At 44.1% G+C, this 16,817-nt stretch overlaps 1 protein-coding gene across 1 annotated transcript in view; it reads right to left on the minus strand.

The window, feature by feature from the left end:
- The window catches only part of MRPS5 (mitochondrial ribosomal protein S5), a 95,724-nt gene that overhangs the window by 51,959 nt on the left and 26,948 nt on the right, over positions 1-16,817 (minus strand). The window contains exons 3-4 of the mRNA XM_048842224.2: positions 4,756-4,881; positions 3,540-3,773 (exon numbers count right to left, since the gene is read on the minus strand). Of these exons, the coding sequence (XP_048698181.2) occupies positions 3,540-3,773; positions 4,756-4,881 (360 nt within the window). The remainder of the gene's footprint in view (positions 1-3,539; positions 3,774-4,755; positions 4,882-16,817) is intronic.

Here is a 16,817-nt window from a genome sequence, read left to right on the forward strand (position 1 = left end):
CCAAAGGCACTCAGTCTGGGACAGAGCTGGAGCCAGAACCCAGGTATCCTGAAACTCAGTACAGTGCCTTGATGACAAGGCCAGCCTTCCTCTCTCAATTAAATCTGAAACTCTTGGGGCACCATTACTCAATTCTTGAGAGGTCATAACTCTGTATTTATTCCAGGACCAAAGTTACGTACTCTATTCTTCCTAGCTCTTCACTGCTGAAGAAGTGCTGGGGGGAATGAACAGTTGTGCACAGTATGTTCCAGTGATGATCCATTCGTGTATTTCATCATTTGCATGCATGAGCGGCCTACTTGCATAACCGTTACTCAGATGACTACCCTAAGTGAACTGAACATATATGCATTGATTGGAGACTGTCATATTGCTAGAGGATGTAACAATTCTATAAATGGCTCGCTTCCACCATGTCTACACTATTATCTAGTATTATTTTAGAATATTTTGAATGATATAATATTAGACAATCTATGATGATTCAAGCAAACAACCATGAGACGTATTTGATAAAGATTTCTATACAACTACAGGGAAAAAAATCTTGCCACTTCAAATCAACCATAATATGTTAGTGCAATACTTTAAAGGGCATTCAATTTAAAGAGTGGCCTGAAAAATTTCTTTGTAATCAGTCAAATGCAGCTACAGCATCATTTTTTTGCCCTGTAGGAGTCAGGAAGCAATCTTTACAAAACTAAACATTTCACATAACATTCATGATTTAGTCTTTTCAGAATGGTGATAAGAAAACACTGGTCAGGTGTATGCTACACTTGGGGCACCAAAGTGCATACCCCTCCTTTTCTCCATATACATTATAGTAATAAATGTAAGCTTCCCCTCTGCACGTTATTTTTGAACGGAATTCCATTTCAGAAATGTCTCAGAAGGGAGAAAAAGCAAATACACGAGCATGGCAGAATTTTGAGTATTCTGTACCACTATCCCCTGATAGTGCTCATTTGGCACATGAAAGCTAGGGCAGAAAGGATACAAACAAAGCAGAAATGCAGACAGATCCTTTTGACTGGCCTGTGCTCTAACACCCACTTTGCAGAAAGGAACAATGAGCAAGTCTTTCTGGCACAGCCTTCGGCAAATGCCAAGATTCACTTTATAAAACCTAAAATTCTCTTGGTGATGGACCAACAGGACTGACACACCTTTGCCAAGGTTTCTGTTTCAGAATTTACTGAACCCTAATTAACTCCCTTATCTGATTACCGTAAACATTAATAATAATTTGTTTCTGGTCATGCCCACAACAAGCTGTATGCTTCCTAGCCATGAAAGAGGCACAGTTCCTGCCATGAAGAGCTTACATTCTAAAGGAAAAGGAATCAGTAGACTAATTCCTGCATTGACTCAGGAATCAAAACCAGGCCTCTCATATGGCAGGTGAGAGAACTTTCATATACCAACAACCTGAAAAACATACCGCTCTTAAACAAGCATTTGCGGAGCAAAGCTTCGACAGACGGCTGCATCAGACAGCAGGGAGCAAGACACAGGGAAGAAGAACGTTGCTGCTTACCAGCAGCAATTCTTGTCCTTAATGCATTGCCTGCACAGTGCCACACTGCACATACCTGGCTGCAGAACCTGTCTGATCAGCACTTGGCAGTGACGGCGAACACATGGCCCTCCGTCCCTGTCTTCTACATAAAAGGTATAAATAACCCACCCTCCTAACCTTCCCTCAAGAAAAGGCCTTGCTGACTGAATTATTTTTCCAGCTGAGTTATTTCACCACCTTACATGGCAGTATGAGAACGTATACATGGCCAAAACAGATGCTGCCCCAGCGATTAGCTGTGAAGTTGGGATTAGGCTAGAAGCGACCATTCTGATAATCTAGGATGATCCGAACATCCCAGATCAGAGAAGGTCACCCAAGGAGCCCTCCATCAAGCCTTCTGATTGAGCTAGAATGTGTATTTTAGAAAGACGTCTAATCTTGACTTAAAGTCTCTGAGTAACGGAAGCTCCACCATGACCTCTAAGGCAGTGGTGGGCAACCTGTAGATAAAGTCTGAACAGACTGAGACATGACCTCACAGAACAGGGAAGTAATGGTTCGTTTCCATGGCTTTCATGCAAATGCACCCTTGGAACATTATATGGCATTCCATGAAGCATACTACTGAAAAATACTGGCAAACTGGAGGGAGTTTATACAAAATAAAAACCCACAAACTGATTGGGGGGGCTGAAAGAAGTGACCTGAGAGAAGATTAGAAAACCTCAATATGCATAATTTGGGAAGGGCTCCATGTATTCTGCAGCCATTACATTTGCCACAGAATCTATCCCTTGCTGCAGAAATATGCTCCAGAAGCTAGACTTTAGTTTAGGAAAAGAAATTATGCTACTGGTTCTTATGGGTATGAAGAAAACTTTGAAAACATCAATCAAGTTTAATTGGTGCAATTACATCTAAGCCTGCAGACAGCTTGAAACAATCCTGCAGAGAAATGTGAACTGTCTGGTAAATCTCAATGGAATATTACCAGAAAAACCTAAACATGACAATATAAACGTCAACGTTAACTGTTTCACAGACATTACTCGGCTGAGTTACTTGTTTTCATATTTAATTTGTTAAAAACTTTTTTGTTCTAAAAGAAGCTGTCGTAGAATTTCTAGTTACCAAAAAAGACTGTTGCAGAGAAGCTAGGACAGTGGTGGGCAACCTGCGGCCCGCATGCGACCCATCAGAGTAATCCATTGGTGAGCTGCGAGACATTTTGCGGACGTTGACCATTTGCAGGCATGGACCCCCGCAGCTCCCAGTGGCCGCGGTTCGCTGTTCCCGGCCAATTGGAGCTGCGGGAAGCAGTGGCCAGCACGCCCCTGTGGCCCGCTGAATCCTGCAGCTCCCACTGGCTGGGAACAGCAAACCGTGGCCTCTGGCTGCTGCGGGGGGCCATACCTGCAGATGGTTAATGTCTGCAAAATGTTTCACGGCCCGCAATCAGCTTACTCTGATGGGCCACATGCGGCCTGCAGGTTGCCCACCACTGATCTAGGACATGACACAGAATTTAGCCTCACCTTGCCACTAACTGTATGGGGCCTTGAGTTTGCGTAAGAGGTTTAAATATGCGAGGTGATAGCCTTATACTTATCTCCTATAATTTGTATTTCTAATATGACATTTTATTAGCCATTCTTTCCTTGTTTATGCTAACATGAAATATTTATTTCTGTTACTAAGCTAATGGGAACATATGGCTACATCTTGTACTCAGGGCTGCTGATGTAAGACACACAAAAAGTGTTTTCACATTTTAAGACTCACAAAAGCTTAACTGAGAAGCAGTCAATTAGCTCTGAGCATTAATGTAACAACTGTCAGTCCAGTTAAGATTATGAACTCTTTAGTTTAACTGCCTGGGTTTGTGTATAGAAATTCTTATAGTTCCTAGTATAGAGGAGAATAATTATAAAGAAATGTAAAATGCTGGGAAAGTATGGATTCTTCTTCCCATGCCTCTCTCTAAGAAGGTAATTACATTCCCTCTTCTTACCTCCATTAGGACCTGGCTCAGGGGGTCCCAGACTGATGCCTCCCCAGGAACTTCCAGTCCAGCCTCTCTCTCGCTTCACCTTTGTTTTTCTTCTCTTCTCCCACTCATCCCTCTGCCGGATAATTTCAGACTGCACCTTCTCCTGCTCCTCTTTGTCTCGCTGACCAATTGTCTGGAGTGCCCCACTTTTCAGCACAGGAGTATTGAGACCAGGCCAAAGGAAACCAGAACGTCCTTAAGAAAAGCAAAACGTGAAAAGATTTCCCTCACATTTAATGAAAAATTAAAGATTAAAACTCAACAGTACACAAGATGAATCTAATAAAACGGAAGTTTTAATGTTCATTTATATTTCAACTGCTTTCCACATGACAGAATTTGTATTAAAAGCTGGAACTATGTGAAATGGAGTATCATTATCAAAATCACCTATGAAAAAAAAAAAGAGAGAGAGAGCATTCATTCAGTGTTGTCATGACTCCACAGAAATTAATGCCAATGTGCTAACTGCACTGTTTATAACAAGTATTACAAATAGGGTTGTCAGGCATCTGGTTTTTGACTGGAATGCTCTGCCCTGGCTCCGCACAGCTCCTGGAAGTGGCCAGCATGTCTGGCTCCTAGGCGCAGGGGCAGCCACAGGGGCTCTGCACGCTGCCCCTACCCCAAGAGCTGGCTCCGCAGCTCCCATTGGCTGGGAACCATGGACAATGGGTGCTGCGGGCGTGGTGCCTGTGGGGGCAGGCAGTGCGCAGAACCCCCTGCCCCCCCTCCGCTTAGGAGCCAGACATGCCGGCCACTTCCAGGAGCTGCCTGAGGTAAGTGCCGGTGGGCTGGAGCTCGCACACTGAACCCCCTCCTGCACCCCAACACCCTGCCCCAGCCCTGAGCCCCCTCCCGCACTCAGACTCCCTCCCGGAGCCCACGCCCCCTCCTGTACCCCAAACCTCTCACCCCAGACCCATCTCAGAGTCCTCACCCCCTCCCGCATCCCAAACCCCTGCCCCAGCCTGGTGAAAGTGAGTGAGGGTGGGGGAGAACGAGCAATGGATGGAGGGGGGATGGAATGAGCAGGGGTGTGGCCTGGGAGAATGGGCGGGGAAAGGGGATTCGGTTTTGTGCAATTAGAAAGTTGGCAATCCTAATTACAAACCAAACACACTATGAATGGTAAGAGCAACGCATTTACCAGTCCTATGGTTATTGATGCATTTACCTTCACCAATGATCTGGCCTCTATTGAGATCCCTCTTGAACTTTTTCTTGGTTCGCTTTCCTCTTCCCTTCCTTGCTCCAGCACCAGTCTCTGCCAAAACCCCTTTCCACAGCTCATTAGCTGTCACTGTAATGAAATTGCTTTCGTAAGTATGGTACCAGAATAATTAATATTAGTAACACTACTGAACAAAATATTCAAGACACTAACCCTTAGTTGATCTGTTCTGGGAATTCATAACACCCCCCCCCCCATTAATGCCCATTTAAGCAAACATGTATTCTTCTGCCTGGATCCTTCTCTCTCTCCACTACTTCCTCTGCCCCCATCTCTTTTGGGCCCTGTGTGCATTGGGTCTCAAAGCAAATTAATGGAACTCTGTTTAAACACTGTTCAAAACAACAATGGTTTCCAACATGGTTTGCATTGCCACTGCAAAGGAGGTGAAACTACATAAGTACCGCGGTAAGGAAGGTACCCAGGCGAGCACAGGGTTTAAAATCTATTCTGAATTTTGTTTTTAAATCAACACCATTCTTAGACAGTGTAATGTTTTAATGGCCTTGGTAGCACAAGACAGGAGCAAAACAAGATCATTCACTCGTAACTGACATGGGCAATAGCAGCAACTGCTCTCTGTGACACCAAGACCCATTGGTGCCAGCTGGCAAAGAGTTCGCTGTTTTGTAAAAGCAACTCTTAACAGGCCTTACCAAATCACTACACCTAGCACACCACTTCCATGGTATTTATTCATAAGCGATGTCATGTGGCAGCTCTCAAAAAAGCTTCTGGCATACTGATCCTATCAATCATTGTGAGATATACATACAGATGATATTTAAGGAGCTGTGCACGGTGAGGCATGATTTCCCTTTACAAAAACCATGTTGACTCTTCCCCAACATATGTTCATCTAGGTGTCTGATCATTCTATTCTTTACTATAGTTTCAACCAATTTGCCTGTTACTGAAGTGAGGCTTACAGTCATTACCTGGATCATCTCTGCAGCCTTTTTTACAAGTTGGCGTCACATTAATTATCCTCCAGTCATCTAGTACTGACGGTGATTTAAGTGATAGGCTACACACCACAGTTAGTAGTTCTGCAATTTTATATTTGAGTTCCTTCACAACTCTTGGGTGACCACCACCTGGTGAAGGTGACTTAACACTGTTTAGTTTATCAATTTGTTCCTAAATCTCCTCTATTGACCCCTAAAATCTGGGGCATTCCTAAAATTTGTCAACTAAAAAGAATGGCTCAGGTGTGGGAATCTCCCTCACGTGCTCTGCAGTGAAGACTGATGCAAAGAATTCATTTAGCTTCTCCACAATGGCCTTGTCTTCCTTGAGTATTTCTTTAGCACTGTGATTATCCAGTGGCCCCAATGACTGTTTAGCAGGCTTCCTGCTTCCAATGTACTTAACATTTTTTTTGCTGTTAGATTGTTTGTCTTTACTAGTTATTCTTCAATTTTTTTGGCCCGCCTAATTACACTTTTATGCTTGACTTCCCGAGTTTATGCTCCTTTCATTACATCAGTTAATGCTTTCATACACTGATGAAATACTGTGTTCTCCCACCCTTTACATCCTTCCTTCCACCCCTCATTGGGGTGTGATGCTTTACAGAGCATCACAGAACTGAACAAGATACATTCAGAAAACCAAATTAATTTCACAGCCAGCTGTATATCTTGTCTGGGCACATCTGCTGTGCCATAAGGCATGGGAAGTAACCATCTTCACGTTCAGACCAAGACCTGATACACGGCTTGCATGCATATTTACTAACTGACGTTACTACACTACCACGACATAAAGCTGAAACACAGGGCTTTTCAAAATGGCAGCGTTGGTTTTTTTGTTTGTTTGTTTTTTAAATTAAAACTCAAATGATGTGATGAAGATATTCACAACATGGTATAAAGCCAGTTTTTCCTCCCAACTAGGCCAGAATCCAGTAAAGAAGATAATCAGGAATACAGTCAGACAATTGCTTCAGCTCCTGAGAATGAATGAGCCTGATCAACAACAGTGACCTGAAACATCTCTCAAACGCCTCAATTCGCAAGAGACATCGCTGCTGTAAATGACATCTCCTGTCTCCGGCTTGACCACATTCTGGGTCTCTCTCTCTAAAGAAGCAGTCTGAATACCAGCAATCAGAGGAGAAAAATAGTTCAGTTGGACTGAAGCGACGTATCTAAAAAGCAACACAAAATAACTGCGGAAGATCCCAAATTACTGAAAAAGATACCCTGCCCTAGTCTCAATCTGGGCCCACGGATCCCCAGACAATGGCACCAGTGAAGTTATGCAATGCAGAAAGCAAGGGTGCAGCCAGCACGGAGCATCCATAACCTGCCATTGCCTTTACTCATACTATGTATTTGTAATTCCTGAGGATACACATGCATCTTCCTAACAATTTGTGGCCTTATCTTTATTTTGCATTTATTTAAATTCAGTAACATAAGACTCGTATGTGCTGGCTTCACTCTCCTACTGCTAAAACAGCTCCAGTTGCAAAGCCACACGTTTTCACAAAGATGTTAACAGGATGCAATACATAGATACGGTATGCGATAAAGGATTTATTGCCATGGGCTGCTAAAGGGTGCATTATTCATTTGTGGTTTTACCCAGGTCAAATTTTTTAATATCCCATCTTTTGACACCAGACTGTCCCTGGACCACAAGCCCAGCTGTACTTACTTTGGAGGGAGAGGAAAAGTAGAACACAAATTGGTAACACCCAAACATTATCTAGGATAGTTTTTCTGCAAACATCATCACAATTTTACAGTCCAATCTCTCAGTCTACCAAGATTAAAGGCATATTTCTCAGCTCATTTGAAAAGGAAGAATCTCAGCTCCCCCAGAGCATAAACAAAAAAGAAAGATTAGTTGAGGATGTGGAGGGAACCACATATGTATCAATATTAATATTTGGGAGCAAAGCAGTTAATTTCATAGAACGATTAAACATTGTTTAATAGGTTGAATTTTTTCCACCTGAAAACAACTTTTGCTGAATACTGTCTGATGCCAAATCAGTCACGTAGCAGATTTTAACAGCCGGGATTTAAAGAAACTAATATTGTTGATACATTTTTAAAAAGGTTAGTGAACATGCCATGATAAATGTGCTTTATTCTACAGTAGTAATGCTTGCTAGTGCCATTATAGTTAGAGATCTATATTATCTTTATGAACTCACCTTTATAGGAGTTCTATAACAAATGGTTTATTTCTAGGCCAACCTTATCAATTTTAGCTAAGAATACATTTTTATGGACAAATTTACTCTAAGTTTACAAACAGCTAAAATATTTGTACGTCATCACACACACAAAACTCCCTTACATTTTTTCATTTCAAATACTCCACCCCCATCCCCCCAAGCAAATAAAAGGGGATTCAAAAAAATTAAAATGTACAAGTCATTAGCTGAAATATGACATTGTGTCTTTAGAGGCAATAGGTTGCTTGGATGTTTTGTAATGGGATGTAGAATCTTTAGGTAACTGATACTGGTTTACTCTGGGTCCAGATATATAATAACAAAGACAAAACAGAGCTTTTTCAAGGGCTGGCCCAAGACTGTGGAATGAACTCCCACAGGAATGAAAGACCTTCCCCTCTAAGTGCTCGATCTTTCCCTCTAAGTGCAAGGTGCATTTGTTTGACCTTGCATTCTTTAAACAACACATAATATTGTGTGTAACCCCCCCATCCCCCACTGTGCGACTTCTTCGACCTAGGGAGAGGAGGAGAGAACACGATAGATGTTAGTCACGTTATTTAATGCACTAGTGAAAAGGGCTTGGATACTACAGTGCTGAGCATGGTATAAGAGCATATACAGAACAGAATTACCAGACATTGTTCAGGGATCACAGTGAAACAAGGTGATGGACTCATTCTGCTTCCTAGTAGAATTGGTTTTCACAGACCATCACCACAGCTGGCAGCCTTGCTGACAGAGTCAGAAAAGATCATGTACTGCCAGAGTATGAGATGAGTAAGTTACTCATCTACAGAGGTGGCCCTCTAGATCAGAGCTGAGGTTACAAATTGGAAAGAGTGGGGAAAGGACTGTATTTATGCTGTAATGACAAGAGGATTTCAGCTTCCAAAGTGGTCATGGCACCTAACAGGAACACTTAAAAATTCACAAATCTTACTAAAACAATCTGCTGAGATTTAAATGTTAGCTAGTATACTTAACCTTTCTACCAATTACATTACATACCTGCTACTTACTAAGCATATGTGCAATTAACGAGACCATTATACTGCATTTAATTTTTAATATACGCATTCTCTGCGACACAATTTAATTGCCCTCAAATCAATAATCTGCATTCAAGGAAGGTGTTGAATAGTCCTATCACTGGTGCACAGATAGCGTGAGACTATTCCAATCAGAGAGAACTGTTACAATCTCAATGTCAGAAAAAACTACCTTCAAAAGATGGTAACTTTGTCCCACCAAAGCTAAACAGTCAAAACAATTTGTGGTGGTTCTAAATATTAGCAATTCCTTTCACCAGGAGCCTTGAAAACCCCTATTCATTTGTTCTTAATGCAAAACACACCCAGTTTGCATGATCACTTCTTCAATTTGCATTTATAGTATTTTCCATAACTGTGACATGAATGGCAATTTCCTGCAATATCTTTGGGAGATGTTACTGTATTAAGTGTATGTACCATTGTGGGCCAGGGACTATATGTAATTCCCTGGGGGAGGAGGACCACAGCTCCTCCAGGAACTAAGCCCTTGTCTACACTAGGACTTTAGGTCGAATTTAGCAGTGTTAAATCAATGTAAACCTGCATCCGTCCACACGATGAAGCCCTTTAGTTCGACTTAAAGGGATCTTAAAATCGATTTCCGTACTCCATCCCTGACAAGTGGATTAGTGCTTAAATCGGCCTTGCTGGGTCGAATTTGGGGTACTGTGGACACAATTCGATGGTATTGGCCTCCAGGAGCTATCGCAGAGTGCTCCATTGTGACCGCTCTGGACAGCACTCAACTCAGATGCACTGGCCAGGTAGACAGGAAAAAGCCCACGAACTTTTGAATCTCATTTCCTGTTTGGCCAGGGTGGCAAGCTGCAGGTGACCATGCAGAGCTCATCAGCAGAGGTGACCATGATGGAGTCCCAGAATCGCAAAAGAGCTCAAGCATAGGCTGAATGGGAGGTACAGGATCTGATCGCTGTATGGGGAAAGGAATCCGTGCTATCAGAACTCCGTTCCAGTTTTCGAAATGCCAAAACCTTTGCCAAAATCTCCCAGGGCATGAAGGACAGAGGCCATAACAGGGATCCGAAGCAGTGCCGCGTGAAACTTAAGGAGCTGAGGCAAGCCTACCAGAAAACCAGAGGGGCGAACGGCCGCTCTGGGTCAGAGCCCCAAACATGCCGCTTCTATGATGAGCTACATGCCATTTTAGGGGGTTCAGCCACCACTACCCCAGCCGTGTTGACTCCTTCAATGGAGATGGAGCCAACATGGAAGCAGGTTTTGGGGACGAAGAAGAAGATGATGATGAGGTTGTAGATAGCTCACAGCAAGCAAGCGGAGAAACCGGTTTTCCCGACAGCCAGGAACTGTTTCTCACCCTGGACCTGGAGCCAGTACCCTCCGAACCCACCCAAGGCTGCCTCCTGGACCCGACAGGCGGAGAAGGGACCTCCAGTGAGTGTACCTTTTAAAATACTATACATGGTTTAAAAGCAAGCATGTGAAAGGATTAATTTGCCCTGGCATTCGCGGCTCTCCTGGATGTACTCCCAAAGCCTTTGCAAAAGGTTTCTGGGGAGGGCAGCCTTATTGCGTCCTTCATGGTAGGACACTTTACCACTCCAGGCCAGTAACACGTACTCGGGAATCATTGTACAACAAAGCATTGCAGTGTATGTTTGCTGGCGTTCAAACAACATCCGTTCTTTATCTCTCTGTGTTATCCTCAGGAGAGTGAGATGATATTCATGGTCTCCTGGTTGAAATAGGGTGCTTTTCTTCAGGGGACATTCAGAGGAGCCCGTTCCTGCTGAGCTGTTTGCCTGCGGCTGAACAGAAATGTTCCCCGCTCTTAGCCCCAGGGAGGGGGGAGGGTTGAGGGGGTAGCCACGCGGTGGGGGGAGGCAAAATGTGACCTTGTAACGAAAGCACATGTGCTATGTATGTAATGTTAACAGCAAGGTTTACCCTGAAAGAGCGTAGCCACTGTTTTATAAAATGTGTCTTTTTAAATACCGCTGTCCCTTTTTTTTCTCCACCAGCTGCATGTGTTTCAATGATCACAGGATCTTCTCCTTCCCAGAGGCTAGTGAAGATTAGAAAGAAAAAAATGCACTCGTGATGAAATGTTCTCTGAGCTCATGCTGTCCTCCCACACTGACAGAGCACAGACAAATGCGTGGAGGCAAATAATGTCAGAGTGCAGGAAAGCACAAAATGACCGGGAGGAGAGGTGGCGGGCTGAAGAGAGTAAGTGGCGGGCTGAAGACAGGGCTGAAGCTCAAATGTGGCGGCAGCGTGATGAGAGGAGGCAGGATTCAATGCTGAGGCTGCTGGAGGACCAAACCAGTATGCTCCAGTGTATGGTTGAGCTGCAGCAAAGGCAGCTGGAGCACAGACTGCCACTACAGCCCCTGTGTAACCAACCGCCCTCCTCCCCAAGTTCCATAGCCTCCACACCCAGACGCCCAAGAACGCGGTGGGGAGGCCACCGGCCAACCAGCCACTCCGCCAAAGAGGATTGCCCAAAAAAAAAGAAGGCTGGCATTCAATAAATTTTAAAGTTGTAAACTTTTGAAGTGCTGTGTGGCATTTTCCTTCCCTCCTGGGCTACTTTGGTAGTCATCCCCCTATTTGTGTGATGAATGAATAAAGAATGCATGAACGTGAAGCAACAATGACTTTATTGCCTCTGCAAGCAATGATTAAAGGGAGGAGGAGAGGGTGGTTAGCTTGCAGAGAAGTAGAGTGAACCAAGGGGCAGGGGGTTTCATCAAGGAGAAACAAAGAGAACTTTCACACCATAGCCTGGCCAGTCATGTAACTGGTTTTCAAAGCTTCTCTGATGCGTACCATGACCTCCTGTGCTCTTCTAACCGCCCTGGTGTCTGGCTGCGCGTAACCAGCAGCCAGGCGATTTGCCTCAACCTCCCACCCCGCCATAACTGTCTCCCCTTTACGCTCAAAGATATTGTGGAGCACACAGCAAGCAGTAATAACAGTGGGAATATTGGTTTCGCTGAGGTCTAAGCGAGTCAGTAAACTGCGCCAGCGCGCCTTTAAACATCCAAATGCACATTCTACCACCATTCTGCACTTGCTCAGCCTGTAGTTGAACAGCTCCTGACTACTGTCCAGGCTGCCTGTGTACGGCTTCATGAGCCATGGCGTTAAGGGGTAGGCTGGGTCCCCAAGGATACATATAGGCATTTCAACGTCCCCAACAGTTATTTTCTGGTCTGGGAATAAAGTCCCTTCTTGCAGCTTTTGAAACAGAGCCGAGTTCCTGAAGATGCGAGCGTCATGTACCTTTCCTGGCCATCCCACGCTGATGTTGGTGAAATGTCCCTTGTGATCCGCCAGGGCTTGCAGCACTATTGAAAAGTACCCTTTGCGGTTTATGTACTTGCCGGCTTGGTGCTCTGGTGCCAAGATAGGGATATGGGTTCTGTCTATGGCCCCACCACAGTTAGGGAATCCCATTGCAGCAAAGCCATCCACTATGACCTGCACATTTCCCAGGGTCACTACCCTTGATATCAGCAGATCTTTGATTGTGTTGGCTACTTGCATCACAGCAGCCCCAACAGTAGATTTGCCCACTCCAAATTGATTCCCAACTGACCGGTAGCTGTCTGGTGTTGCAAGCTTCCACAGGGCTATCGCCACTCACTTCTCAACTGTGAGGGCTGCTCTCATCTTGGTATTCATGCACTTCAGGGCAGGGGAAAGCAAGTCAAAGTTCCATGAAAGTGCCCTTACGCATGCGAAAGTTTCGCAGCCACTGGGAATCGTCCCAGACCTGCAACACTATGCGGTCCCACCAGTCTGTGCTTGTTTACCGAGCCCAGAATCAGCGTTCCACAGCATGAACCTGCCCCATTAGCACCATGATGCATGCATGGACAGGGCCCATGCTTTCAGAGAAATCTGTGTCCATGTCCTGATCACTCACGTGACCGCGCTGACGTCGCCTCCTCGCCCGGTATCGCTCTGCCAGGTTCTGGTGCTGCATATACTGCTGGATAATGCGTGTGGTGTTTAATGTGCTCCTAATTGCCAAAGTGAGCTGAGCGGCCTCCATGCTTGCCTTGGTATGGCGTCCGCACAGAAAAAAGGCGCGGAACGATTGTCTGCCGTTGCTCTGACGGAGGGAGAGGCGACTGACGACATGGCTTACAGGGATGGCTTCAGGGAGCTAAAATCAACAAAGGGGGTGGCTTTACATCAAGGAGTATTTCAGGCAGGACTTCACGGAGGGTTCCAATAAGAAATGGTGCACCTAAGTTATTGTTCTTATTTGAACAAGGAGGTTAGTCTTGCCTCTGATTGATACATGGCTAGATTTACCTTGCTGCACCTTCTCTGTGAGTGACTGCGGTGTGACCTAGAGGAACGAGTCCCCTAGACGGGGGATGAGGGGAGAAGCAAATGAGTACAAAACAAATCTGGTCTATTTCTTGTTTTGATCCGCTCCATCTATCTTTTACATCTTTGGCTGGCAGCAGACGGTGCAGAAGGACTGCATGCCATCCACATCTCATGGCTGCCCGGCAGAAGATGATGCAATAGGACTGCTAGCAATCCGTATCGCCTGCCTGCTCACCATAAGATGGTTCAATAGGACTGACTGCAGGACTAAAGAGAATGACCTGGTCAAGTCACTCCAAATTTAGTCCCTGCACCCATGTCTGCCCAGGCGCTCCTGGCCGACGTGGCCAGGAGCACCTCGGACATGACGATGACGGCTACCAGTCGTACTGTACCGTCTGCTGCCAGAAGGCAATGGGTTGCTGCTACTGTGTAGCAATGCAGTACTGCTTCTGCCAGCACCCAGGAGACATAGGGTGATGGTTACCTGAGCGGGCTCCATGCTTGCCGTGGTATGGCGTCTGCACAGGTAACCCAGGAAAAAAGGCGCGAAATGATTGTCTGCCCTTGCTTTCACGGAGGGAGGGAGGGAACGGGGGCCTGATGATATGTACCCAGAACCACCCGCGACAATGTTTTAGCCCTATCAGGCATTGGGATCTCAACCCAGAATTCCAATGGGCAGCAGAGACTGCGGGAACTGTGGGACAGCCACCCACAGTGCAACGCTCCGGAAGTCGACGCTTGCCTCGGTACTGTGGAAGCACTCCGCCGAGTGAATGCACTTAATGCACTTAGAGCATTTTCTGTGGGGACACACACACTTGAATATATAAAACCGATTTCTAAAAAACCGACTTCTATAAATTCGACCTTATTCCGTAGTGTAGACATACCCTTAGGTCCGTGGAAGGTGATTAAGCAAATTCACTCAGGTTGTAACACTTCCCAAGAGGTACCACCTCCTGAAAAGGTTGCATATACTGCTTCAAACTGAATTCTCCAGAGACCAAGAGATAAAGAAAGGACTTTTAGGATAAATAGTCTCTTCTGGGTATGCCTTCTTGAGCTGGACTTTATACCTTCCAGCTCTAGTGAAGACATATCCCAAGAGTTGCAAAACAGATACAGTAGAAACAACAGTAACTGCAAGATTGCACATAAAACTTACCACACGTTTCCAGCTTCTGCTAAGAGGTGATCAATGATGGGCCCTTTTTCTGTAAGCACATAATCCATCCTAGCTCTGACACTTTATGTTAGCAAGCTAATATTCAGAGACAGAGTGGGGTATTACAGTGTTGGAAAATGTAAAGTGCTATATTTCACAGAAATGGCGTAATGTTTATGGTCTGACAAAATTAATTACTGTGTCTCAGTGTTAATGGTTCTAATATACATGGATGTAAACTAGCACTAAAGTTTACAGGTACAATTTAAAAATGGTGTCCTATCTACAAAAGGTCCCATAAGGTTTATGTATGCACCAAATTTGATGCCTAAAAATATTATGTCATAACACTCTTGGTATATCACCCAAATAAATAAGTTCCACAGTAAATGCTCAAAAATTCAAAATGGCCTCTCCATAATCAAGAGTTGTTCAAAAATCAATGATTCTAAAGTAGCCGGGTGTATATTCTACTTCAAGGACAAAATCGGCCGGCAGGATGAACTACAGAATATATTGCAATACCCTCCACTCTAACAAGTGATTTTTCTGTATCCATCACCATTCTATTTAAGACTATTGTAAGCACAACACATCTATGCTGTTCTGCAAGGCTCTATTTTCAAGAGTCTGAAGCTGTGACCATTTTGAATTTACATATCTCTGGTAAGCTTTCTGCAGCAGTGCAGTAGGGTTTTATTGTACAGCACAGTATTTCAATGGTCCAAGCAGCACTGTACATAAGAAATGCTTCTAAAAGGCACCATTTAAGAACACTCAAAAATACAGAGCACATAATTGAAGTCCCATGCACTGCAATAAAAACATGCTTGACAGAGAGAATACACCTTGGGGCAATAATATGGAAGAGGGGTACTTATTGTTTAAATTGCCCTAGTCTTTTCTAAAGGAGTAAACATCTTTTGTGCACAAGTATTCCATATAGCCCCCTCCTAATGCTCCTTAATGCTGTGAACAATAATTCTTTTTATGTGCATCTCTCAAATCTCTGCTCTTCTCCCTTTCTACTGCCCCCAGCAGCTCTCGGTTGGCTTCTCCAGCTTCTCACACACGTTCTCAACTCCCCAGAACTACTGCCTCATTTTGCCTTTCAGCAGCTGTGAACTTATTTCCTTCCCTTATCAACACAGCTACTTCCTCTTAACACCCCTGCATGCTGTATCCACAGATCCACTTGTCACACCACCTGCCATCTCATACATGAATCACTAAAAACAGTTGATTTCCTCTTTATTCTACAGTAACAAGCCTATCAGAGAATCAGTTCCCTCTAACAGTACACTGTCACAATAGGAACTGCTGCTCCAGGTCTGACAAAGCACTTCCTACTGTGACAGTACAGAGTGCTTTTAAGAATATTGATTCTCTTACCTAATATCTGAGCATTAGATCTCCTAGCTAGCTACAAAAACAGCAGAAGGTCCTGAATTTTTCCACGGAGACCTAAGTGTATATGTGCTGTGATTTATTTTTCCATTTGTAATTAGTTTCTTATTGTTATACAACCAACATAAAATGGACCTAAGTATCAGATTTGCAATATAAATAGCTAAGAACCCCAAAAGATTTGGTATATAAGATGTTGCAGTTAGGAAACAAAGCAACATCGAAAGAGAAGCATAAACCAAAAAGCAGAAGCGAAGATAAGGCATTGATTGAGTGTACAATATAATCCTATTAGAGGGAAAAAAAATGGAATCTACCCAAGCAAAACGAAAAAAAAAATCACTATAATCTAAAAAGTGTCAACATTTATAGTTTATATAGTCTTGATGCCCAGAGATAAAGTATAATACTGGCAAGTATGGAAATGAACAGTTAAAGTAAAAAAAAAACAACAACCTTATTTCTGCCTCTGTATTATCCTTCACATACCATTCAATACCAGGAGACAATCTGGCAGTCCTCAACACTGCAAACAAGTCAGAAAACAAATTCTGAAATGTCTCATAATAGACATACTAAGATGCTAGTGATCCAAATCAATCTCAGATGTGAAGCTGGGAAAGCCTGTTGATTTATACCTACAATTAGTTTAGTCCAGAATGTCCAAAGTTTATCCTCCCCTCACAAGAGAGGAACTCTGGAGTCCTGCCTACTGAAATCCCTGAAGAGAGCTGTAAAGAACAAAAGATCTCCTGACCGCTCCTGGTTAGGAAAGCAAAGTTAGTGAAATGCCTCTTCCCTTTCCTCACAGAATGCTGCCGACAGTGTGCCAATAAAATTCTAAACCTAG

Source organism: Caretta caretta, chromosome 3 (assembly GCF_965140235.1).
Source record: "Caretta caretta isolate rCarCar2 chromosome 3, rCarCar1.hap1, whole genome shotgun sequence".
NCBI lineage: Eukaryota > Metazoa > Chordata > Testudines > Cheloniidae > Caretta > Caretta caretta.